At 38.1% G+C, this 25,023-nt stretch overlaps 1 protein-coding gene across 6 annotated transcripts in view; it reads left to right on the top strand.

The window, feature by feature from the left end:
- USP25 (ubiquitin specific peptidase 25) overlaps positions 1–25,023 on the top strand; it is an 89,923-nt gene that overhangs the window by 9,415 nt on the left and 55,485 nt on the right. For 4 of the 6 annotated variants that reach the window (XM_086883478.1, XM_086883477.1, XM_086883481.1 and 1 more), the window contains exons 2-4: positions 12,120–12,197; positions 13,294–13,438; positions 22,440–22,563. In XM_086883478.1, the coding sequence (XP_086739604.1) occupies positions 12,120–12,197; positions 13,294–13,438; positions 22,440–22,563 (347 nt within the window). The remainder of the gene's footprint in view (positions 1–12,119; positions 12,198–13,293; positions 13,439–22,439; positions 22,564–25,023) is intronic. The other 2 variants (XM_086883482.1, XM_086883480.1) reach the window with 1 other exon arrangement.

Genomic DNA, 25,023 nt, shown 5'->3' with positions numbered 1-25,023 from the left:
CTTTAGAATATTTTAATTATTTGGTGGTAGTAAGTGACAAACTTTATTTAATTTTGGCATCTAAGGTTATAACTTTTTTTCTTTAATGGGGTACTAGAATTAAGTCTTCTCTGTCTATATGCCATTACTTGTTTGGGAATCTAAAAATAACCAACACCTTACTGGCAACTTTTTTAAGTTCTTTCTGGTCTTGCACGTGTTTTACGGGTCTTAATGCTGAAAGCCACAGAATGTCTCTTGTGACAGCCCTGTCTGGACCACAGTTGTCCCCTCGACTGAGGCTGCCTGGGCTGCCTTTTTGGGTGCAGTCTACTGGTCTACAGGGTAATCTCTGGTTTTATTAATGATGAAGATAGACTGATTTCCCCATCATCACCAGTTCCAGCTCGTGCTCAGTTCCTGTGTTTCCTTGAAGCTTTTTCTGGGGCTGATTTTAAGGTGACTGGTAAATGTTCCACCCGCTTCTAGTGCTGAGTGGAGGGTGTGTGCAGTGCACAGGCTCTGCTGAGTTGTTAGAGGCCAGGGAAGGTACTGAGTGCTTTGTGACCTAACTGAATAGAAAAGGATTAAAGATTTTACTCTCAGAGTTTATCATCTCTGTCGTTTGATGGGGAATGTGTTGGCATAAGCTGCTGCTAAGTAGGCAGCGCACAATTTAAATTGTTGTTTCAAATAATTTTCCAGAAACGTGAACTCCTTAGAGGAGTATTTTGTACCCCTTTTATTTAAGTCAGCTTCTGAACCTTCAGGTAGGTGTGTGGTGATGGCAGAAAGTCATTATTGGTAATACTCTTACGACACCACTGACACAGGGAAAATTGGTAGGGCTAAATTACGGCTAATAGTGCTTATGAACCAAAGTTGTAGATTTCTTGAAACCATGTCAGAATGAATTAGAATATAGCACCTTCAGCTTTCTGTGGGAGGTGAGGCAAATGTGTGTTTCAATACAAGGCAATACAAAGTCCATTAAAAAGCGCCCCCCCCAAAACTTTAAACAGTTTTTTTTTCCCTTTCTCCATGAAAGAAAATGCCTAGAAATTTCACTTGCCCTCTGTGGAGTGCAATGCTGAATTTATTATTTCTTTAATTGTGAGGTAGTAAAATTACATGCTGGTCCCTGGAAGAGATCTCACCACATCTTTGAATACTGTTGTGTCTGTTGTGTTTGAGGTTCATTCAAATTCTACCATTCCCTGCATCCATGGAGGTTATTACCCAATGCAAGTGAAAGCTGCTGGCTGCCCTTCACAGGCCGTGGCATGGCAGTGGCCTTTCCGTGGGGACACAGCACATGCCAGCACCTTCGTGACCCAGGAAAGGCTGTCTTGCCCCAGAAGCTGGAACTGCTGTCAGAAGCCTGTCACCTTCCAGGTGACCTGTTAAACACTGTCCCAGATTTAATGTGGTTGTATGTTATCTGTAGGCTCATTCTTGTAAGCAGTTGTGCCTTGTGTCTGTCCTTGCCCACATGCCCCTTCCCAGGCTACAAATATGTCTCTTCACACGATTTCTTTTTAGGTGATTAGTGGAAGGCGGGATAAGCTATCAAATCATTTTGCTGAATGGTGAAAATAGTGGTGTGTGACTTTCCTGATGTAATTTTGTCTTATAATGTGCCAGCAGTTGGGGAGGGGGATGTTGAGGCTGTGGGATGAGTTCACTTCTGGCAGACCTCATTGCAGTGGAGTGGAGGTATTCTCCTTCTGTTCTTCTTCCTAAGCCCTCTGTGTTGTCTCCTTTAACTTCTTGTGGCCCAAGATGTGGGTAAGAGCAGGCAGTGTGATCAGGAGCTACATGCTGCTTGGCCAAGGTGCTAGGAAGCCTGGGGGTGCTGCTGAGGCTTTTGGGGATCCCTGGGCCCCAGACCAAGATGCTGGAGGTGGCCTTGAGCGGTTGCTTTTGAGTGGCAGGAGGGCAGACGTGCCTGGGTGTGTGCCCACTCTGTGATTACACGGCCTGCTTCTGTAGGAAATCATGTTACTAATTTTTTTTTTTTTTTAATTGGACTAAACGGAAGAGCCTTTATTGAAAGACTTTCTGTAAAGTTTGGTTGTTGTTTTTTTCTCCTTCCTATTCAAAACAGACAGCTGAGCTCTTTCCCCAAATATGTCCCTTCTATTGAATACAGTGGACTCTTTGTAATAGAGACCTGTCTGTGAAAAAGTGCAATTTAATTTTTTTTTACAATTGTTCTGCTCTACTGTGCTGAATTTTGTATGGAAAAATTGTGAAGTCTTCCTGATATCACTTACCTAGGGCATGTAGCAGAGCTGTTTGAGGTGAAGTGGAAGCTTTGATCTTTCTGCCATTAACAGCTGCAGTAAATGAAATCCTTCTGGATGTGCACACCTAAAGCAAGGAGTGGAGAACAGCTTATGGCATTTGGGCCCATGCAGTAGCAGGTCTGATTCTGCATGTTAGTTTGTGAGAATTGTACACCCAGAGCACCACATCTGTCACTGTGAGATTTTTAATTCATCTCCCGTTGCTGTAAGTTTTCTGCAATAGTGCCTAAGTAGGATGGGGACTGCAGGAAGCTTTTTCCCCAACAATTTCTCTCACTAGATAAAAGAGGGATTAAAATAATGGCAGAGAAACAACTCATCAGGCCGCTGCTCCACAGCAGTTGAAACCAGGGGAAATTGGTGCAGTCTTTGTCTTATCCTCTCCCTTGTCCCACCCCTGGCTCTCACTAAGTTGGCACAGAATCAATGAAAGCAGAGAGCAACTCTCAGATGTTTTGTTGAGAGCTTGGCCTGGCTTGCCAGATGTTTGGGCCAGTGGTGGTGCTGGCTCCTAGGAATGAGTATCATCTGGCAACACCAGCCTGGGCTGGCCAGCACTGGCAGGAGCTGCAGCCTGGAAAAACAGCTGACTCCTCGGAAGCAGTTTGTGATCTGACAACCCCTGTGAGTGTTATTGCTTATAAGTATTTTGGAGCCTGGGATCCCACTGATCTGAGGACCCTTGGAATTTTCAGAGTTGGTTTGTTTTGCTCCTAGAATAGTTGTCCTTATTATCATAGTGGAAGAGTAAGGAGGATGAATGGGGCTAGCTTGGTGTTTTCCTTGGGAGCTCTTCTGTATTAGGCAGAGCAGGGTGAGGCTATTATGATGTCTGTTTGGAGAAAAACAGCCCTATAAATCTGCTGAATGTTTGAATGGGCTAGTGGGACTGCCTTTTCCACTTGAGAGATAGGCCTGTGAAAGGACTGTAAAGAGCATCAAACGTGAGCCAAAATAGCTTGTATTTGTTGTGATGGGTTAAACTGTGATTGAGATGCAAAGGAAAATATCTCAAAGTGTAAAAATGTGGATCATATGGCAGTGTTGTTTTAGACCAGAAAGACAAGACTGAACATTTCTAATAGTGGCTACAGTAAAATTATACCCTAGGCAATAGTTATTCCTGTGAGGAGAAAGCTTAAGTCTTGATGGTGCTACCTGGTTGGACAGTGTAAAATGGGATGTTTATGCATGATGGTAAATATCTGTGAACAGAAGGAAAAATTAGGAAATAAATTATTGGAACAGAAGGTAGCCAGGAGGATTGTAAAAATACAGAATCAGAATGTTCCAGGTTGGAAGGGATCTCAAAGCTCATTTTGTTCCAACCTCCTGCCATAAGCAGGGACACCTTCCATTAGACCAGTTTTCTCCATCCAGCCTGGCCTTGAGCAGTCCCAGGAATGGAGCATTCACAATATCTCTGGACAACCTGTGCCAGTGCCTCACTGCCCTGACAGCAAAGAATTTCTTCCTAATATTAATTTAAACCTTCTCTCAGTTTGATGGCATTCCCCCCTGTCCTGTCCCTCAAGGTCCTTGTGAATAGTCTCTCTCCACCTTTCCTGTAGGCTCCCTTCAGGTGCTGGAAGGCCACAATTAGGTTATCTCAAAGTTTTCCCTTTTTTAACCTGAATAGCCTTGTTTCTCTTGGCCTTTCCTAGGTGTGTATGTGTATCCTGCTTTAGCAGGGTGTTGATGATCTCCAGAAGCCCCTTCCAACCACTACCCCTGTGGTTCTGTGTATTTGTATTTATACACACACAGTTTGCTGTGCATCTGTCATCCTCCAGACTCCTCCTTTCTATCTGTATGACATGGCCTCTGACTTACCCCACTGGTTTTAGTTTGCCATGGCTTGTGCATGTTTTTGGCGGGTCACTTAGTGCTGAGGTGGGACAGGCTGTGAACTACTGGTACCAAGGCACTGCCCAGCTGCTTTCCATGGGTGAGCTCTTGGAGGAATCCTCCTGAATTTTATGTGTAGTTTACAGTTAATACATGCTGGTGCTTTAAAAGACCCCTCCTGCTGCCACCAGTAACTAATCACCCTTGATTGGAGCAGAGAGATTTTTGCTAATTACTCTCACAGTTACTGGAATATGTAAGAATCAAAAGCAATTTTTGTGAAGCAGATTTTCCTGTGATGGTTCCAGTGAATGCAACCTGAAGTTTAACTTGTGTCTAGTTAAATGAAACTTTAGATCTCATTGGTTTTAGTGTAGTTAATTAATTTCAGAGCTGCTGTCATTACTATTGAGAAGCTCACAGTTATGCTGAGCAGGGTGTGGAGAAATCATGATGGTTTAAAACACACACCTCAAAATTCTCTGTAATTTTACATTTCTGACACCTTTCTGTTTTCAGTATGTACTAAGGTTGCTATTGCTTGATTATCATCCTGTCACTGAGGCTCATTTGGGACTAGCTGTAAGTAACAACTAGAAATACGGACTCAAGCAACAGTGTACATTAATCAGTTCATAGACTAATTTTAAAATTTCCCCCTGTGAACTGAGCAGGTGGTTTTCCTGCTCTTTGCAGGAGTACTCCCCATGCAGGTGATGATTTGGCTTCTGACTTCTGGATGGTTTGATGTAAATAACTGTAAGAGGTGGGTTTACCTTATATTTAGTGTCAAAGAATACAAACCAAACTCCTCAAGCCTCTAGTTAAAATTTTATTTCAAAATCTTTATCTTTATTCAAGCTAATAGTTAAATATATATGCCAAGAGTGAAAAACTTTTTTTTTTTTTTTTTTCCTTTGGGCACACATGAGGCTCAGAATTATGAGTGTTTATATGAATGCATGATCTCATGTTGCATAGAAACCATAATATCTAACATTGAAATTCACTGTAAAATCATCTGTTAAAGCATGGAAATCTGGTGAGGGTATTCTGTGTGTTGTTTAGGATCGATGTAGGTTACATAAAGCTGTGTTTAGGCAGAATCCTTAATATAATATTTGAGAGGAGTGTACACAGCTAAGTAGTGCACTCAAGCCTTTTCCCACTCAAAGTTTTATTTGGCTAGGCTGTGGTTGGCTGAAAGTTCCTGTCATACACTGTGTCCTTTTGCTCCTTGAAGTAAGTTTTTGCTCTCAGTCCAGTTGCACTTTGTACAAGCTGCTGCTGTAATTGTCAGATTTTGGCAGCCTGTGCAGAGCAGTCCCAGACTGAAAATCTGCTGTCTTTGTGCATGTCCTTTGCTCTCCACAGGGGATTTTTGTCTGAACCAAAGCTGAGGTGTATTTTGCATTAGTGTGTGTATAAAAATATATCTTTACCTACTTTTTTAGAGGATACAATGTCATGTAAGAAGTTCCACTTTTCATACCTGAACAAAAGGAAGCTCAGTTAGCAGATGCTGGGCAAAGGAACCCAGTTCTGCTGTGCTTTAAGGAACACCTTAGAGCTGGTGCAGAGATTTAACTTGGTCTTTGCAGTACCAAACCAGTGCTTTAAAAATATATGTGTACATATAATCACTTTCTAATTTATGTATTTTTGTAAATTTTGGATTTTTGTTACTCTGCACATACATGGAGAAAAATCTTGAGGACAGAGCTGGGAAAAACAAAGCCGTCTGGAGCCGACTGCACCTTTTCCCTGTGTTTCAACTCAATATTTTCATGTAAGGAGTTAGTTTTTATTTGCCTGTTTGGAACTTGATCAACAGCATATTTAGAAAATGGTTAATGTATTTGTGTTGCTGGAAGCTGTAATGTACAGCAGTGTCTGTGGACCTTTTAACTATTCCTGGGAGATATGATTAATGTGGCAGAAAATTATATTCACAGTAGCAATTGAGAGTCTTTAGTGTGCTTGTCCTTTGTATGTTAAACTATTTCTGTTTGTTTGTTTGTTTGTAGCAGAAACTTAAAGCCTGTTTATGGAGGATTACATTTCTTTAAGCTCTGTGTTCTTCTCATTCAGCAGAGAAAACCAGCTTATTAGCTACTTGTCTGCAAGGAATGCCATTAGCAGGTCCTCTGCAGCTCAGGCTTCATTAGAATTGTCTTTAATATAAAGTATTTGTGCATTGTCATTTGAGTTTTCCTCCAATAAATAGGTCTTAGTGCTAGGTGTTGCATCAGAAAGTAAAGAAAGTGGGATTTGTTTGGAGGGCCTGAGTCAAGATGCCATTCTCAGCATTTGCATTTTCCTCTTTTGTTCTTTTTGTCTCTAATAAAAGTATTCATCCCTCAGGAATCAGAATCATGGGTGTGGGTTGGAAGGCACCTTAAAGATCATCTGGTTCCAACCTCCCTGCCATGGGCAGCAACACCTTACACTAGACTGGGGTGTGCAGAGCCCCATCCAGCAGCTTGGCCTTGAACACCATGGGCATGGGGTGCCCACAACCTCCCAGGAAACCTTTTCCAATGCCTCAGCACTCTCACAGTAAATAATTTTTTCCTGATACACAATCTAAATGGACATGCGGGAGTTTGGGATTTCTGACAGCAAATCAATGTCATTATGCAGAAAGCCCTTTATTTTTTACATTATAGACTCATATATTCTAAAACTACTGTTCACATAATCACACGTTACTTGATTGGTGCCTCTGTTTTGTCCACGCATTCAGCACACACTTCACAGGATATGTGATTGGTCACAGTCCTAGTGTCTGACAGCCCCCTGTTATATGGTTCCTGTGGTCTTGTTTTTTTGTTTCTCAGCCTCTTCTTTCTTATTTTAGAACAATTTATGTCTCAGCAACCTTGCAGAATTCCAGAGGGTCTGATAAGAAATTCTACGGATGGTTTGGCTGGAGCACACTATGGCCTAAGTTATTCAGATACATTGCTACACGTACTCTTTGTCAGTTTGAAGCCATTGTCCCTCGTCCTGTCACTCCAGACACTTGTAAATAATCTTGCTCCATATTCCTTGTAGGCTCCTGTCATGTGGTGGAAAGCTGCAAGTCACCCCTAAGCCATCTCTGTTCGAGGCTGACCAATCCCAATTCTCTCAGCCTTTCCCCATAGGAGAAGTGTTCCATGCTTCTAATCGGCTTGGTGCCCCTAGTGCATTTTCATTATGTGCTACTGGAATGTGAACTGTGTAGTGAGGCCATAGATCCTGTTTTCTCCTGCTAATGGTTGGATCATCTCATTCATTCCTGAACAACTTTATCTGTGCTTGGAAATGGAAAAGGGTTGTTTTATCTTCTGAGTTTGTAAGTGGTTGTATTGCAAATGCAAATATTTGGATGTGGCCATGAATAAAGCTGAAGTTTACATGTGCTTCTGCAGAAGCTACAGAGAGGAGAAAATAAACAGATCAAAAGGTGGCTAATTTCCCCCATAAATTTATCTTCACTGTGATTCAATATTAGTCAGTTTATGAGATTTGCCTTGTTCAAAAAAAGCATTTGTGTAATTTAGCTTTTTGCTTTCGTCGTAGGAAGTTATCAGAGTTTACAGTACTGTTGTGGAACTAATTTGGGCACAGTATTTCCCTAAGCTGATAGTAGTGCAGATCCTTTTCTGCTTCACTGGTGCTGGCACAGCTACTGAATATGCTATTGTGTGAGGTTATAAACCAGATAATCTTAATTGGGCATTTCCTGAGAGCAAGGGAGGGATGGCTGAAAAAGGAGAGACTTGGAAATAAGGGCATGCATTCCTAATACACAAATTTGGCTTCCATCCAGGAAAATGGGAGAATTTCCTGTTAGTTAAAATCCTCCAAGAGCTGAAAGCCTGAAGATACATAATGCATACCTCAGGGAGCCAGAGGAAGGGGAAAGGCTGGGAATAGCTTGTGCATGAAAGCCCCAGGGAACAGACTGCTGCATGATGTGGTGGGACGAAGGGGTGTGAACAGCTGGATCCCAGGGCAGCCATAGCATCGGTGAACCATCTCCTTTGTGTGGCCAAGGGCTTGGGGTACCCTGCAGCAGCTGTACCAACACAGTCTGGTGTCAGACATCAGGTCCTAGGGGCTTCTTAGAGTTGAGTCAAATGCTGTTCAAGCTCCGTGGAGAATGGTATGTGTATGAGATGTGTGCACACACGTGCTAACACTGCAGATTTTCCTAGAGTCTTGACTTACTAAACTGGAGGATCTCTGCTAGTGAAAAGATGTGGGATTCCAAATTTGTGTATTAGGAATGCATGCCCTTACTTCCAAGTCTCTCAGTCATACAAATTTGAGGATAGGATTCTGCAAACAGAAGTGGGTACAGGCAAATTTGAAAGAATGGAGGTGGATTTCTTAGCACCAGTAGTTTAACCTGGTTCTGTTGGAATGATCTAGTTTGTGTCTGCATTTGAAAAGAAAGTCTGTTTACTAAACTGAACTAAAGTACAGTGAGTTATAATTTAGAATTTGAACCTCTGCTGAGACAAGGTTGAAAAAAATAGGGAATCAGGGAAGAAAAAATACGGTAGCTTTTTAATGTTAGAACTGGTAGTTGTGATCTGAAACTTCCCTCACTGACCTGATTGCATACATTGCTGTAGGTACCTCAGATACTTGTAAATAGCTGTCTGCTGCCTTCATTTTTTATCTTTGTTTTAGCATAGGGTGAACTCTTTTGGGTATTTTTGGTTATAGCCTGTGAGTGAATTATTACTATAATTGTTTAATATAGCTATGTATTTTCATTCATTTGAGATTCTATATGCTACATCACTTCAGCTCAAGTTAGCCCAAACTTCTTTAGCTTTTAGGGTAAATTTAATCAGAATGAGCATCAATAGGAGTATGGAGGGTGGCTTGCTTCATATGTAGAAGTCTATCTATTGTATTGTATTAAATATTTCTTATCATACAGAAGAGACTTAACTGTTTAGCAGTTGCACTGGGATTTACCTTCAGGCTTCAGTCATGGGAAATAGTAACATAAGTTTCCTGTATGCCACAATAACCAGAGCTAAATAAATATTATTCAAAATAAACAAAATTTAGCGTTTTTGACTTTGTAAAGTAGTACAGATGCAGTAAATAAAGTTAAGAAAATAAGTAAGCTCTCTGAATATGGTTGCAATTGTTTCATAAGTGTCTTAAGTGAGAAGAAAAGCAAAAAGAAAACTGAATCTCATCCTCTCATAGTGAATGAGGAGAGTGTTTGATAGTTGCCTGCTCTGTCACTTGTAGTGAAAAGAAATAGAATTACATGTGTTAATACAGTTTAATGGATGATAACATACTGTCATTATAACAGTGCAGGAGAATAATGGCAAGTTAAACATCCAGTTGCAAAAAAGGTCAGTGCACAGTAAAGATGATGAATGTGGTTACATCAGATTTGTGAAAATGAGGGCAGATGGTGAATTTGTGGAAGAGAAGGCCAGCAGTCAGAGTATTTAGCTGCCTTATGCAGTTTTACAATTGTTTCTGAAGATCTGTTAGTCTATTAGTAAGTATCAAAAGAACATGTTGATCAGGTGGAAATAATGGCAATTACACTCCTTCTAGAGAGGGAATGTATCCATTCTTTAACTTCTGCATGATTTGAAATAAGTCAATTAGAAATTAGCAGCAACTTGTCCACATTTAGATGAAGAAACAGTAATGTCTAAACCAGACAAATGCCCCAAAGCTCCTTCTAAGGTGTTCAGGAGAACGATTAATTTTCCTCTTAATTCCTGTCACTTCTAACAACAGTGCTTATGGATTCTCCATGTTGTTCTTTTAATTATCAGTTGAAAATTCTGGAGCTGTGTACCTTAAACTCTTTGCCTTAAAAAAAAAGTATACTTAGATACTTAAATCATCTCTTGATGAGAAAGGAGCATCTCTGGGTGCAGTTCTGATCTGTTAAATGTGTATGTCTGTGGGAAGGGGGCCTTGAAACACAGCTTTTACACTGGAATACTGAAATGTGGATAGAAACTACAGATGTCTAAGTTTATAAGTCACAGCTGTGCTCATAAATTAACAGCCAATATTTTGAACTGCTAAGAGATTGTTTGTTGGTAAACTGTCTTTTCTGTCTTTTCCCAGTCCCTCTGAATGATGAATATCCTCCAATCAGCCTTTCCAAGTGTTGTATATATTGTGGAAAATACAGAAATCTGTTATAACTTGTTGTTATAATAATTCATAATGAAACTATTTTCTGTTTTGTTTACCATCATGTTGGTGGCAAATAAAGAAATTTATTGCCATGCCCCTTGAATTGCTGCTGCTGATTTTAAAGCTGTTGTAATTATTTTTCCCCAAATACTCTATTTTATTTCTTTGATTCCTGCCAGACTTAGGGGCAGGAAAGCAACTTTATAGGGGAAACAAGTAGTGGCTTTGTACAGTGCTATGAAATGCACAGAGTAAACAAACGAGGGGGTGAGGGATGGGGATAGAGTGGGAGTTTGTTTTCCTGCATCATTTCACTTTTCTCATGCCAACAGAAGGGTTTCTAAAAGGAAAAGAAAAAAGAAAGAGGCAAATTGGATTGTTAGCAGTGTCTCTTAGGATCATAAATGAAGGGAAGATTGTGTATGTAATTCATAAACATCCTGAACGATACGCCTTCTATTTCAACTTATTAGGGCATGAAGTAGTGCCTGCCAGGTTAATTTCTCACTGGGGAATTCAGCATTCATGCAGATCTTAATTTCCTCCTCTATACAAAGCAGTGATAAGGGAAGAATAAGGGTATTTGAATATTTGATTCCAGATAATTCAGTTTAAAAATAAGTATTTCAGAAGTAGTCGCAAGACAATTACAGTTGCTATTTTGAAGTGAATTTGGAGTAGCAGGAGAATGCTTATTTGTTCCTGATTGGAAATATGCCTTTTATCATGCAAACAGAACCCTGTACTTTACAAAAATTTTCTCTTTCATAGATGAAATTACTGTTTTGATTTCAGGATGTGGTGGGCAAAGAATAAAAAAGAAAAAATGCTTGCAAATATTTTTTCTCCATTTCCCATCTGCCAGAGGAACAATTTAATTTGTTAGTATGGAACAATGGTCAGTGCTCTGTGTTTTCATGGTTTTAATGGTTAAGATGCTTTTAATGGTTAACAGGAGTTCAAGGATTGTTCCAGCTTAGTGCCTGCTTTTTGCTTCTGTGATGGGATAGCTGAGCATGAGCAGAGTGAATCATCTATTGGCTCTAAACAGGGGTGTGGGCAGATTTTTATTTAAATAAAGGAAAATCAAGCCTCAAAATTGTTATGGAGTGAATATTTAAGAGTCTCAGAACCTCTTTTTCTAGTTCCAAATGTTGCTTTAAACTCAGTGATGGGTACTGACTTAGGTAATTTGGGAGAATTGGATTCAACTGGTTTAGGAAGGCAGTTTGGAAGGATTCCTAAAGTTCTGTTTCAGTGTCAAGAAATTTGTTTTGTTTAGAGTTTTTATAGTATTTCTCTTAAAACACCTCACTGATCAGCAAAGTTGAATTTCCTGGTTTTGTGGTTGGAATTACTGGGAATTATTTATGTTAAGGAAATAATGGGGTTGAGAATAACTGGGAGTTAAATAAGTTGGTTTTGGTGGGAATTCAGTCAACTATTTCCACTACTGTCTTTGGAGACCAAAGCTGTGGAGTTTTATTTGTTTAGAATGGCCAATTGTGGATTTACATAGGCTTCTTAAACCCATGTTGCATAAGCTTACCCATTTTTTTTGTTTAAAAAAATCCAAAACCAAGCAAAATGCAAAATCATTACATTTGGGAATCAAAATTTCCCAAATTGCAGAAACTAAGAGAAACTCGAGTAATGAAGGGTCTGCCCCTTTGTGGTACATAAACCTCATATGGAGATGCCTTTAATATTTGTGGAGGAATGTATTCTGTTAAGAATTGGTTTTCCTGTTATTTGACTCCAATCTTATTTCAATGATCTGTTTTGGGTTTTTTTTAGCACCAGCAAACATTTTTAAATCAGCTGAGGGAGATCACTGGTATCAATGACATCCAGGTACTACAGCAGGCACTGAAGGTAAGATAACTGACTTGTAGCTGAATGCACCTGAATGCATCTTAACTTAGAGTGAAAGCCATAAATTCCACCCTTTCTCACTCCTCTCCTTCTCTTCCTTTCCTTCTTTCCCTTCCTTCCTTTTTCCATTCCCAGCTTGAATTGTTTTTTTTTGGGGGGGAAGCTAATAATGATGACTTTTTCACTTTATAAGAGTCTTGTTCTCTTTTGGTACTGACCAAAAAATTAATCAAATCGTCAAAAATGAAAAGACAGGAATGTTAAACTTGCCTATAACCTTTGTGTGAATTGTTCTGGGATAAATTGGTGCTATTACAGATTGTCAGCTCCTGAGGAACCAAGTGGTATTTTCTTGTCAAGGTGTAGCTGTTTTCTATCATGCACAGGCCTTGCTCACTGTGTAGAATGAAGAATTCTGCTTGAACTTGCCAACCTTTGCTAATTGGATATTGTTTCAATGTTTTTTCAACCATTGTAATTTATTGCACAGCACAGAAGAGTTCTTCGATGCAAGTAAAAAATGGCAGATCTCTCTGCATTCTGTTTCCATATACATAAATATATATAAAAATTTTAAAAATGCTTTTTCTTCCTCAAACAGAACTTTTTAGCCATTTATACATAGTAACTGAGGATTTAATAATTTAAATGAAAAAATACATCTACACAAAAACAGGTAGCTGTTGTTAGCATAAGACATGTGCACAACTGGTTTTCAAGATCCAGGATCTCTGACTGTAAAAATGGAACTATGTTTACAGAAGAATTCATCTGACTCCTGTTGAAGTCTGACTCCAGTGAATGTGCTGGTTATGTTTGTTGAGAGGTTGACCTACACTACAAGACTTTTTTTTGTCTTTCCTGAAATAAGTGAAACTCCACCAAAACAGTTTTTTTTATAAGATGTTTTATCTTTATTTTGGTTAAAAATAATATGCAGAATATGACAAGTTTGCACACTTTCTTTTCAAGTCAATATTTTACCTGACAGTACAATGGCTATTGATTTGAAGTTGCTAATCATGCACTGCTTTTAAGAAAAATTAAAGAGAGGATGAGGGGACTCTCACTTCTTGTTTTTTTTTTATGCTTAAAGGACAGCAATGGTAATCTGGAGTTGGCTGTGGCTTTTCTCACTGCGAAGAATGCCAAGGTTCCCCAGCTAGAGGAGGCAACTTACTACCAAACAGCCCTTCCTGGGAATGACAGATACATCAGTGTGGGCAGCCAGGCAGACACCAGTAGGTATTTTTTCTTTTCATAAGTTTAGTTTAAAGGCATGAGAAATAGAATCTTGCCTGTGACATAGCTGTAAATCTGCAGATAATTCTTATTTATCAATTCTTCTATTATTATGTATTCTCTCTTTTCTTATTTGTTTTTTTTTTGTTTTGGTTTGGGTTTTTTTTTGGTTTGGAGTTTTTTTTGTTGTTTTGTGTTAGAGGGTTTTTTTTGTTGTTTTGGTTTGGGTTTTTTCGTTTTTTGTTTCTTTTTAATTTTAGCTACCTTTAGGCATTACTTTTACATGTATGTATGGCACAGATCAAAGGGAATAGCTGGGCTTTCCATCTTTTTTTTTCCTTTTATTCCCCCCCATATTATGGTTTTTATTTTGGGGTCATGCAGTAAATAATTTAAGGCAAAAGCTGGGTTCTCCTCTGTCAAAACAAAATTGGAGAAGGGTCTTTCATCATTTGTCTTAATATGCTAAAGCTTAATATCCTTAAGAGTAGCTTCTCCCTGACAGGAATGACTTTCTCAAAGGGAGAAGTGGGAGGTTAAGTGTGGATTTTGTACTAAAAGAGTATTTTGTATATGAAATTAGCATTAAATATACCTGATTTTACACAATTTTTTTAGTTGATACACGAGGTCCCACAACCTGTTTTTCTCTAAGTCTTGCAGGCTCTAATCTTCTGCTTTAGTGTATAGTTATTTTTATGGGGAGAAAAAAATGTGTTCTGCAGATAAATATAGGAAATTACGTAGAAGTAAAAGTCTAAGGAAGTTTTGTAGTGGGATTGATATCTGTAAAATCCAAATTCTTGATACGATAGTTACACCATTTGCAATGCAGATGGAGAATATTTTAATTATGTATCAGTTCTTTGGCCATATATGTGGTAGATCTATGGAGATTTTATTAAGCAAGTAGAATTATTAAGTGCCTCCTGCAGTAGGATTTTTTCCCCCTTTGTGTTCGTCATGTAAAGAAGTTGAGTTAGGTTTCCTTATCAATTGTACACTTATATTTTGTCTGTAGAACCTTGACATGAACTTTTTAAACTTTTTTTTTTTTTTTTTTTAGAGATGAGTTTATTCTCAGCATGTCCAATCTGAAAACTGCATTTAAATCCTTGGTTTATTAGAAACCCTGTAAAAAATGTCCTGAGTTCATTATAGGTAGTTCTGTTATCCATGCACTAAGTTGTGGTGGGTGGCTTGGGGCTTTTTGTGTGTTTTTTCTTTTCACTCCTTTGGAAAGAAAACATACACAACTTTCCCCATGTATTTAATTTCCAGAGTCAGAAAATTGCCATTGAGGAAATGAAGACTATTAAGAACAAACTCACCACTGTGTTACAGTTTGTAGTACTGACAACCTACTATGGCAGCAGAATAGTAAGCTGGATTCTCCTGGAGTCTGTGTTTAATTAGATTTAATAGCAATCCCATTAATAGAAGTATTTAGTTTTGCTGTCATTTGCTGTGCTGTACAACCTTACTGAAGAAATGAGGCTAAGGAATATGGATCAAACCTGCAAGAGCCCACATTACCCATGGCAGATGGTCAAACTAGAAGAATAGGTTGCGAGCTGTATATTCCAAGGTGAATTTCAGGATGCTCTTCTCTTTTCTGGAGGGCTGAAGGCAGATTCTTTACAGAGCATGACAAGTCAGTGATCAAGGAACACCAGCTGCTGTGGGAAAAGTAGTTTTTTAAATTAATTTTTTTTAGCATCTTTAGTGTTTGGTCAGGTCCTCACTGGCAACGAAGATGAGAGCCCTTGGTCTGTCTTCACTGTTTAGGTTAGACTGAAAACACATTATAAGATAAAGGCATCTTTGTGAACTTCTCATCATTGGAGGACTTGGAAGGCAAGAACTGAACATCTACAGCAGAACAAAAGCCTAAACCAGTGTGATCATTGAGTCCCCCCGGTTCCTATAGGGATCTAGTGAATGCTACTGGAAGAAACCTACAGTTTCCTTGTAATGTGCTTGGCTGTAATTTTTTGGATTCTGGATTTAAAAAATACAGTGCACCAAAAAGGCCAAGTCTCAGGGCCTTGTGTTAGTAAAGACTGTCATGTAAGGGAGTGTGAAAGACTTGTGAGGAGAGAATGGAAGGGTGGGTGCAGGATGGAAAGCTTTCTGCAGATGGCTTTGACCATCAGCATTCCCTTCTATAAAAGATCATTTTCTAGCAGTTCTCAGTGGCTATGCTGAGTTGCTGACAGGATCTTGTCTCTCAAATTTGACTCTCTTTATTATCCCACATAGGTATAATTACATGAATTAATTATAACTCAGCCTTACTGTTCCTTACTGCTTAACTACCTCTGTGCATTTGGAACTTGGGATGTTTAGAGTCACCGTGCTTTGTGGTGCTGACAAGTTAAAGCATCCAAACTGGGAATGAAAGAGTCACAGATAAATACCAGAGCTGTCTTTTATACCACAGAAAACCTCCAGCCATTTACAAAGGCTATTGAATGTGTTCCTTGCATAAAGATAGATTGAATATGTTCTGTGAGCTTGACTGACTACATTTCTTTGACATGGTTACTTAGTTAAAGGGTAAAATAAAAATGTTAATGTGTACCTTAACAGCCTGTATTGTGCACTGGCTCTTCCAAAAGTGACAGTGGCCATAAATGGTTTTAGAGTTGTATCCTGGGTGGTAGGAGGTATAAGGAAACTTGGTTTGCCTTATTACCAAATGCAACATTTTAGCAGCTGCAAAAAAATAATAGGGTTTCATTAAATCTACTCCATCTGTTAAACAAAGACTGATTTGCACAATTAGTGTTAGTCATGGTGCTTGCCTTTTTGTCTGCTCAAAATGGCATGTGCAAGCACCTGCAAATGTAGTATTTTCACATCAACAGTGATACAAGCTTGATCTGATCCTTTTGCAAAAGTGGTTTTAACATTTTGACATTTTTTTTCCTTCTTGCACTCTGTGAGGAGAAAGTGTTTAAGCATTAGGCTTGCAATGTACAGATGCACACCTTTTAGTCTAAGGTAATTTTAACGTTCCACTTGGTAGAAGAAATCCTAGGCATGGTACTTAAAGAAAAAAGAAGTTTAGTAGTACTTCTAAATATTTTCACTTTATTTATTTCTCTAGAAACCTTTTTATTTCCATTTGAAGTAATTTTGTGTAGTTTCATCTATGGCTGCACAACAGGACTGCTAGATTGCTAAAAATGTATCCATTTTCTTATTATTATTGAAGGAACTTGAAGAACCCAGGGTTAAAGGAAGGAATGGAATGAAGAGATCAGTTTTGGAAGTTGTGTTGTGTTCCAATGAAACAGCTGTCAGGACAAATTCTCTCCTTCCCTTCTTTTGAAAACTCAGTTATTTTTCATTAGAACTGAATTACTAGTCTTCACAATTGCACATTCTGTAGCCAAAACAAAAAATTTCAAGCCTTTTTATAAGGGCATGTTACAGTGTAATTATGAGATGCTACACACAGCAATTCAAGGATTGTAGACTTCACAGCTTCAGCTTTTTATATCTTCCTTTCTTACTTTGAGCCTTTGCATATGTTTCAAAAGTTACTCAATCAGCCCTTTCCACTGAAGCAGAGTTTAAACTCAATGGTACCTAAATCCTTCTGAAGTCCTGTTTATTAAACATTTCTTACTATTCCATTCTAGAGACTCTGTAAAGTTTATAGGGTAATTTCTTTTGTAACTTCACTGTCCCTGCTTTTAGACTCCTAGCGTCTTGCCTAAATCCCTTTTGCTTCAGGTTAAGTCCTTTACTCGTTGTGTGCCCCCTGAGGAAATTTTAGTACACTTCATTCCTTTCATCTCAGATGAAGTGCTCAAAGAAGATACTTGAAGACACTGTATCAAGAGACTTATCTCAGATCTAAACAAAACAGCCTAAATTCCTTTTGAGTTATTTAGATTCACTTCCTGTACCTATTGTCATTTTTTTCTTCTCATCTAGGCCTTCTTTAGTATGTTTTTTTCTGACCTGTGGCACTCAAAACAATAATGAAGACATCAGCTTAGTTCTTAAGAAAAACAGGTGAATCTCTATAAATATCCACGTAGTACTCTGACAGAAATGTAACACTTTCTATTTTCTTCAGTGCTGTGATGATGTAAATTGCAGATTGAGCATGAGTCGGCTGTAGCTCCTTCTTGGCACACGTCCTAGTCCTCATTCTCTAGCTGTTCATTTATTGTTTCTGTGAGTAGAATATGACAGTATCTTCTTCCATCACCTTGCCTAACTCAGCCATTGCTATGTGTCTTCATGACATTTCCTTCTGTTTCAAGGATTATTTGTGTCATGTCCATCCAAGTTCCTGGGAGTTTTGCCAGCTTGATATGTCAAAGTCCCAGCTTCAAAATGTCGGGAGTCTTATACCTTGAGGTCCTCTTTTCATCTTACAGATTTACTTGTTGCTTTGTGCCATGATTACCTCCCTCCTTCCCCATCAGTGTGAGAGTCATCAGTTTAAAGTGTTATAATTGTAGGATGTTGTAAATTCAGCTGAGATGATGAAGCTGTTTGAGACTGGTGGCCAGCATTTACAACCTTCTGCACCATTATAGCAGTTTGAGTTGGTTTAATTGCTCCAGGGGTGCTGGGTGCTCTCTTCCCATCCAGTTTTAACCAAAATTGGCATATACAGCCACCTAAATGCCTTTAAATCTTGATGTTAGGAGCCTGAGACCACTGTGAATTAACATCACAGAATAGATGGCAGTACATAGAATCTTTCTTAGCTCTACTTGTAATAAATAAACCAGATATAGTCTCAACGTCCTTTTAAAATTTTTTATACTGTTGATGTGTTGAAATTGGAATGTTGCTGCTGGATTTTCATACTTGGCACTACTCTGTTGAACCCATCAAGGCTACCCTTTCATTTTTTCTCTCCCTGTTCCAGTTGTTGCATCACTGTGGATGTTTATTGCCTGTCCCTGAGTTCAATTGCTGCTTCTGTTCTGTCCCTCATTCTGAGTTTCCCAACCTACTTTAGTTTGAAGTTCCTACTCTCTGCCTCCTCATCGTATAAGTGCCAAGTCAACAACACAGTAATTATTTTAATGACCTAGGCAATAATAAAGTAAGAGCCATTTATTTAAATGATGATAGAAACTTCCTTAGTAAACAGATTAAAAAGTGTTTTTAAAAAAGGAAGATCTATGAGGATAAACAGTGTGCATATTTATTATACATACACTAGTATATTTGTCCCAAATTTCAATATACAGCTTAAAATTGTTTTGTAGAATTACAAATGATGTAAAGCTCTCTGAATCTTACGTATCAGAAGGACACATTATTATATAACAATAATGTAAACCCAAAATACATTTCTTAGTAAAACAGATGATTAATTATGAATGCCAATTTTAGTTGAATAAACACACATGCACTAAGCCAGACTATGTTGATGAGAAGTTTCTTCACTCATGGATAACTTTTTCATAAGCAAACTTGATTTACTAGTCATGGCCTGGTTAAGAATGTTTGCATTTTCTAAGACTATTTGACATTAATGTAGTAAGTACCTTTATGAAGATGAGCCAGTGTGAACTGAAGTGTTCCATGGGCTAAATGAGAGGAATATTACAAAACTGGCATGCGTAAATTAAAATCAGGTAACTGAATTTGGATAAGTGGCATTACTCTTACACTTTTATGAAATACATCCGTCAGCCTATCACATAAAAAACTTGTGTGTCTGATAAAACTTTGAATAAAAGTAATCTTTCTTGTTTCTGTTCAAACTGGCACTTAAAACAGAGAAATCTGTTGGTCAGATAAGAAACTTCTGCAGCTCAGTTTTATGAATGTTCTAGTAGCTGTAACATTAACATCCCCATGCAAGAATTTATAAAACATGAAGATAATTTAAAACAAAAATGAGAAAAAAATAAAACTACATGAATTTTTATGTATTATATATACACTTTTATAACCATCAGACAGGAGTGCAAAATGTGGGGACAAGGTTATATATATATACATAGACATATACATATATATATATATATTTTATTATTATTTTTATTTTTTGGAATGAAGAGTTTAGTCTCAGACTTACCCTTCTTCTATGACTTCTTTTGAAGTCTTCTTTATCATCTTATGATTTAGGATTCAAGTCATTTGTGAAGTGTTGCAGCTTAATGTGTTAATATATCAGCTGTAAATACATTAGCTTAAATGTCAAAAGCATTTCTATTTTACATTTGCTATGAACTAAAAGCTTGCATGAAGTAGGTTACCATGAATGAGCTGATATTTTTCAATGTATTTTTGATATAAATTATGCTAGGTGAACCCATGAATCAATTGTACCACTCATGTGTAGTGGTAATATCTGGCAGTGTGTGTTCACTCTATTGTCTTTTTTTCATGCACAGCAGTGTATGAATAGAACATTTGTAAAGAGAATCTTACAGTGTCTGCTCCAAAACCCTTGCATGCCAAAACAAACCCTTTTGACTCATCTGCTTTTGGAAAGCAAACGGAAGTAAAGATTTGAGGTTTTAATATTAAAATTATGTATGAATGATAATAAACTTAGAAACACATAAGGTGGTGGTTTAGATTAATAAAAATTAGCACAAAACCGTTGAATATTTTAATGGCAGTGTGAGTTGTAGTTGATCCAGATAGGTTTTTATGTAATAGGTGAGGTTTTGTTAAATACATAATTTTCATCTATATTAAGAGCTCTTTTCTAGAAAATAGTCCCCATATAGAGAAGCTGACTTCTTAATCTAACTTCCTTTATTGTCATATAAAAATGTCATCACTCTTACCTGATTTGAGGGTTGCTCAAGGAGCATTACTCACTGTAAGGAAGTGACCAGATCAATCCCATACCTGTCCATCAGCATGCGTGGGTGCTGGGTTGTGACCACTATTCATACTTTGAGAAATGCAGCTTTGCTTCAGGGAAGATGAGGTGCTTGGTGTGGCTCTTTGTCAATGTGTAGAAAATACAACACAAGCACCACATTTTAGAGCATGATAGGTAGTGTATGTGTGTGTGGTGAGGGGATTCTCTCATTCTGCCAACCTTTCTAGTCTCTTGCTGTCAGGTGTATGGCAGAGCCAGGTTTGCGTGTGACCCAGGCTGCGCAGTGGTATTTTCACCTGAATTACGTTGTTCTCAGCATGGTAGCATATTTATCAAAACTTCTCTGGGGGAGACTTCTGCTGGTGGTGGTTGTAATTGCTTTAGTACTTCTGAAGGAGAATTTCAGACATCTGAGTTGAAGTACCCTTCTGTTATGCTGCAAGATCTGAGCTGCCTAAGAATAATATTAGGAAGTGCTGCTTTTATAGCAATTTTTTTTTACTTTTCCAATTTTTTGCTTTTTATAGCAATAGTTTTTTTCCATACTTCCAGATCACAACAGATTGCCCAGTGTACTCTGCAGGTAAAGAGCTCCCTTTAAAGGCCCACTGAATAAAATAGAAGTTCAACCATTACTTGGAGAAAACAGGGCTGAGTTTAAAACTAGGTTGTGAAGATGCTGGTCTTAATAGAAAAGTTCCTTTACAACTTCTTTCTGGTTTCAGCTCTTTGCAAGGACAGGTCATCCCATGTTCTGTTCATGCATGACTATGGCAATGATTTTTGTATACTAAGTTTAGTGTTGTTCTGATGCAATGAGGGGCATCTCAAAAAAGAAAGCACAGGGAATAGGGGAAGCTACAGTCTCTACAGTGAGCCAGCCCATGCAGGAGAAAAGTCAGAATGTAGACAGGCAAGCTTTTTGGGGTAATTGGGTTGGCCTATGGAAGGAGAAATGCTGATGAGCATTTTGAGCAACTGCCAGTTTCAAATCTGTACCTTTCTCCCAGAGCCTTTCAGCTTCTAATGGCCAAACCCCAGGATGGAGACAACTCTCCGTGTAAAATTTGCCATGGAAGAGGGAGACTCAAACCAGTCAGTGCACTCCACGTGTATGTCTGTCTGATTTGGCACACAAAAGTCCCTTTCACACTTTCTTTCTGTCTGTCTGACTTGGAAAATGAGACTTCTCACCCTTTCAATGGTGATAACCAGTGACCTTGACTTTTCTGAAGGTCTTGTGCAGCTGATGGACATTCCTGTAGGCTCTAGATACTCTAAAAGTTTGGCTGTGCCTGATGGGGACATGATTTGTGTTGTGGTGTGTAGTAGGATCCCACCTGAATTGGGAGCAGGGGTGCTGTTGCTGCCCTCAGGAAATAAAGAAGTTTATGGGAGATGTCAGTCTTCAATCCCTTGTATAATAAGAGTGGGTGAAGAAGGCAAAAGTAGAGCTATTTTCAGTCAGTAGTCCATCCAGTATTCCCCGTGTATCCAAGAATGGATTCTCATTTTGTCTTCAGTATTTGTTGTTTTTTTTTTTCATCTTGAGATGTGATTCTTTCCGTAGATGAAATCGAATTTAAATGTGTTCAGAAAAGGAATGCACAAACAGGATAGAAAATAATTAGGTTGAGTAAGGAACTCTCCCACTTGTTATGAAACTGTGTGAAAGTATTTGGCTCACCAGGGTACAGAAACATTTGTAGAAATTGGGGCTGTGTTGGGAAAACTCCATTTCATGTTCCTTCATGAGGAGGAAAAATCAAATATGCTCAATTAAGGTATCCTTTTTAAGTAAGTTCCTCTTCATCACATGTTCCCTGAAGCAACTGATCTCAGTAGCTGAAGTAATGCATTTAAGTATATTGCTTTAAGAAGGCTTTCAGAAAACATGGATTCCTAAATTTGTCCCATAGCTTTGTGAAACTTAAGAACATTAGGAGCAAGGAGAACTACAGCTCGTCATATCAAGAGTGAGCTGCTGAGGTTTTTATCTGGATTGGAGGCAGAAGGGAGCTGTTAGCAGGATTAGAGGTCTGAAGAGCATAGGGCACAGGAGGGATGGACTGGAAGGGTGCTCAGCAATCCACGTGGGCTCTCTCCTCTACAGTAAGACTTACCTTTCATTCTGTTTCACTTTTAATTTTGAGAAAGATAGTTTTGCTTTTCAGATGTGATTGATCTCACTGGAGATGATAAGGATGATCTTCAGAGGGCAATTGCCTTGAGTTTGGAGGAATCAAACAGGGCATTCAGGGAGACTGGAATAACAGATGAGGAACAAGCCATTAGCAGGTAAACAACCAACTTATATAAAGCAGAAATTAAATTAAAGAGTTGGAGATTGGCCTGTATTGCTTTTTTAAACTTTTAACAAATAATAACTTGTTTACTTTTACTTGTGCTACTGATATGCCTGGCTTCAGGATGCTGCTTTAATATATTGTATGTTCTACACTGGAAAATAGTGTATTATGTGTGGACTAGGATTTAATAGTATGTTTCATATTTATGTATTTCTTTAAATATGGAGGAAATGGATGGAGGTAGAGAATGTGTGGTCATATTTAAATAGGACTTAAACCCAGAAGTTCCTCTTGTGTACCCAGTAAAAAGCAACAAAACCAAAATATAATTAAGAAGCTAATAAATACTTTGTCCTGTTTTTTGCAGTGTTCATTTTACAATAACGTTTTCTTCTCTCTGTGCCAAGGCTGAGATTGAGGGAGTGGGTATTAATATTACGACTTCAGGATACTAAGAGCAGCTGCTCTATTTTAGTAGATGAAGAATGTTATTAGCCTATTTAACAAATAAGATTTATAATCTTTGAGTGAAGTTCTGGATTTAAAGTTTTATAAACTTAACTCTCTCAGTCTGGGTGTGATAAGAGTCTTTGAGCTAACTTTTGGTCAGATTTTATGATAACCTTTTGTACAGTGTGTTTTTTGGTAATGTTGATACAATTATGAAATATTTGGGTCTTGAACTAAGCCTGGGTGTAGGGTTGTGTGTGGGAGGGATGTTGTTTCTTTTTTTTCCATCTGTAACTGGCCTTGGGAGGAATGCTGAGCTTTTCATTTGCAGCTAGACTTGTTCTAAGGGAATCAGGCATTGATTTGATCCTTGATAGGAGGTAAAGTACTACCTCCTTTTAACAGACCAATTTAATTAAAAAAAAATAATTTGGATTGGAGAGATTAACCACAATAATTCTTTTTTTCAGTTCATTGTGTTTGACAGGCTAAGTGACTTATTAGAAAATTCTATCTATGAGAATATGGATATTTTATTGCTTTATTTGTATTACTTTATCAACAGTAATTTTATTTTCTATTTTGAATAATAAATATGCTAACTGTGAGCATAAACATTCTGCCCCCATTCATGATAAAAGTTGTCTTGTTATATGAATTTAAGATAACATATTGTAGGAGGGAAGGGTAAGATGAAAGGGACATACTGTCTCATTAACAACTGTAAGAAGCATTTAAGGGGTTGTCTTTTTCTTAAACCTCAGTATGTGCATGTATACAAGAGGATGGTGGAAGTTCTGTCCAGTTTTTTTTCAGGTCAGCTCTTGCATGTTCATTTTTGAAGGGCAGAATTGTCGTAATTACAGAGTTGTGATTTAGGCAGGCACTCAGAAAGATGGATCTATTTCTGGAGATGGAAAATTTTCTCCCTCTTTTTCTTTACCCAAGCCTTGACTGCTTCTGCTGTGCTCAATTCTTGGGAGCCTTGAAGATTTAGGATTTTTGCTGTACACTGTTTTTCACTTTTCAAACTAAAAACCCCTTTTTGGCCCTATCTGCTTACCTCATAACTTAGTATTATAAATACTTTTTACTTAAATTACAGTGTATATTTTTCTGGCTGCAGAAGATAACAAAGCTTTTTTCTGTATGTACAAAGGCATCTAGACAATCTGTTTGGTTATTTGTAAAGAAAACGTTTGTCTTAAGAAACAGAGACTTGCATCTAATGGCAAAATTGCACACAGTAACGTGCAATGTCAAATGAAGAGCTTGTTGCAGGTCACATCCCCCTTGGTGCACTGCACCACATTTTCTAAGCTTGCTGGAGGGTTCTTTGGACCATTCATTGCTGAAATTCATTTCACAAAGCCATACAAAAATATTCACTAAAGGATCCAGAGTATTTCATGACACAAGGAGGGGAATGGGATTTGGCTTGTGAATGGAGGCAAAGAATGAGGATCTTGCAGGTTTTGGCAGCATTGGAACATTAGATCAACTCAGTATTGTAGCAAGAAGCACCCTGAGCTGATGGCAAATTATTTCAGCGTTGAACAAATATAGAAAGTTCAGAATTCTTGATCTGAACTGTTCAGTTTCCTTAAGGACACAACTTCAGATTAGTTTTATTACAAAAACAAAACAAAAAACCACCCCACTTTGTATTTAACACCCCACAGAAGAATGTTGGCATTCCAATAGAAAGTGCAGGATCTGTGCAGAACTTCTCAAAACAAAAAGTAGAACACTGTGGTTGTAAACAAGTCATGCTACAGCCATTTACTTTTGATTTTCTAGATAAAACAAGAAGCAGAACTCAAAGAGGAGGCCAATAATAAGAAAAATTTAAACTATGGAAATGTTTCATTTTTAAAAATGTAGGCCATGTGCATATTTAAATAATTTTTGCTGTGGTGGATATTTTTTTCAAAGGTATTCATAGTGGTTTGGAACCTAATTTGCGTGGATTTTGTTAGGGTTTCCAAGGGAGAATTAA

This window comes from Cyanistes caeruleus, chromosome 3 (assembly GCF_971803275.1).
Source record: "Cyanistes caeruleus chromosome 3, bCyaCae1.hap1.1, whole genome shotgun sequence".
NCBI classification, from domain to species: Eukaryota; Metazoa; Chordata; class Aves; order Passeriformes; family Paridae; genus Cyanistes; species Cyanistes caeruleus.
The sequence above is the reverse complement of the archived record's forward strand: the minus strand, read 5'-3'. Positions and strand labels throughout refer to the sequence as shown.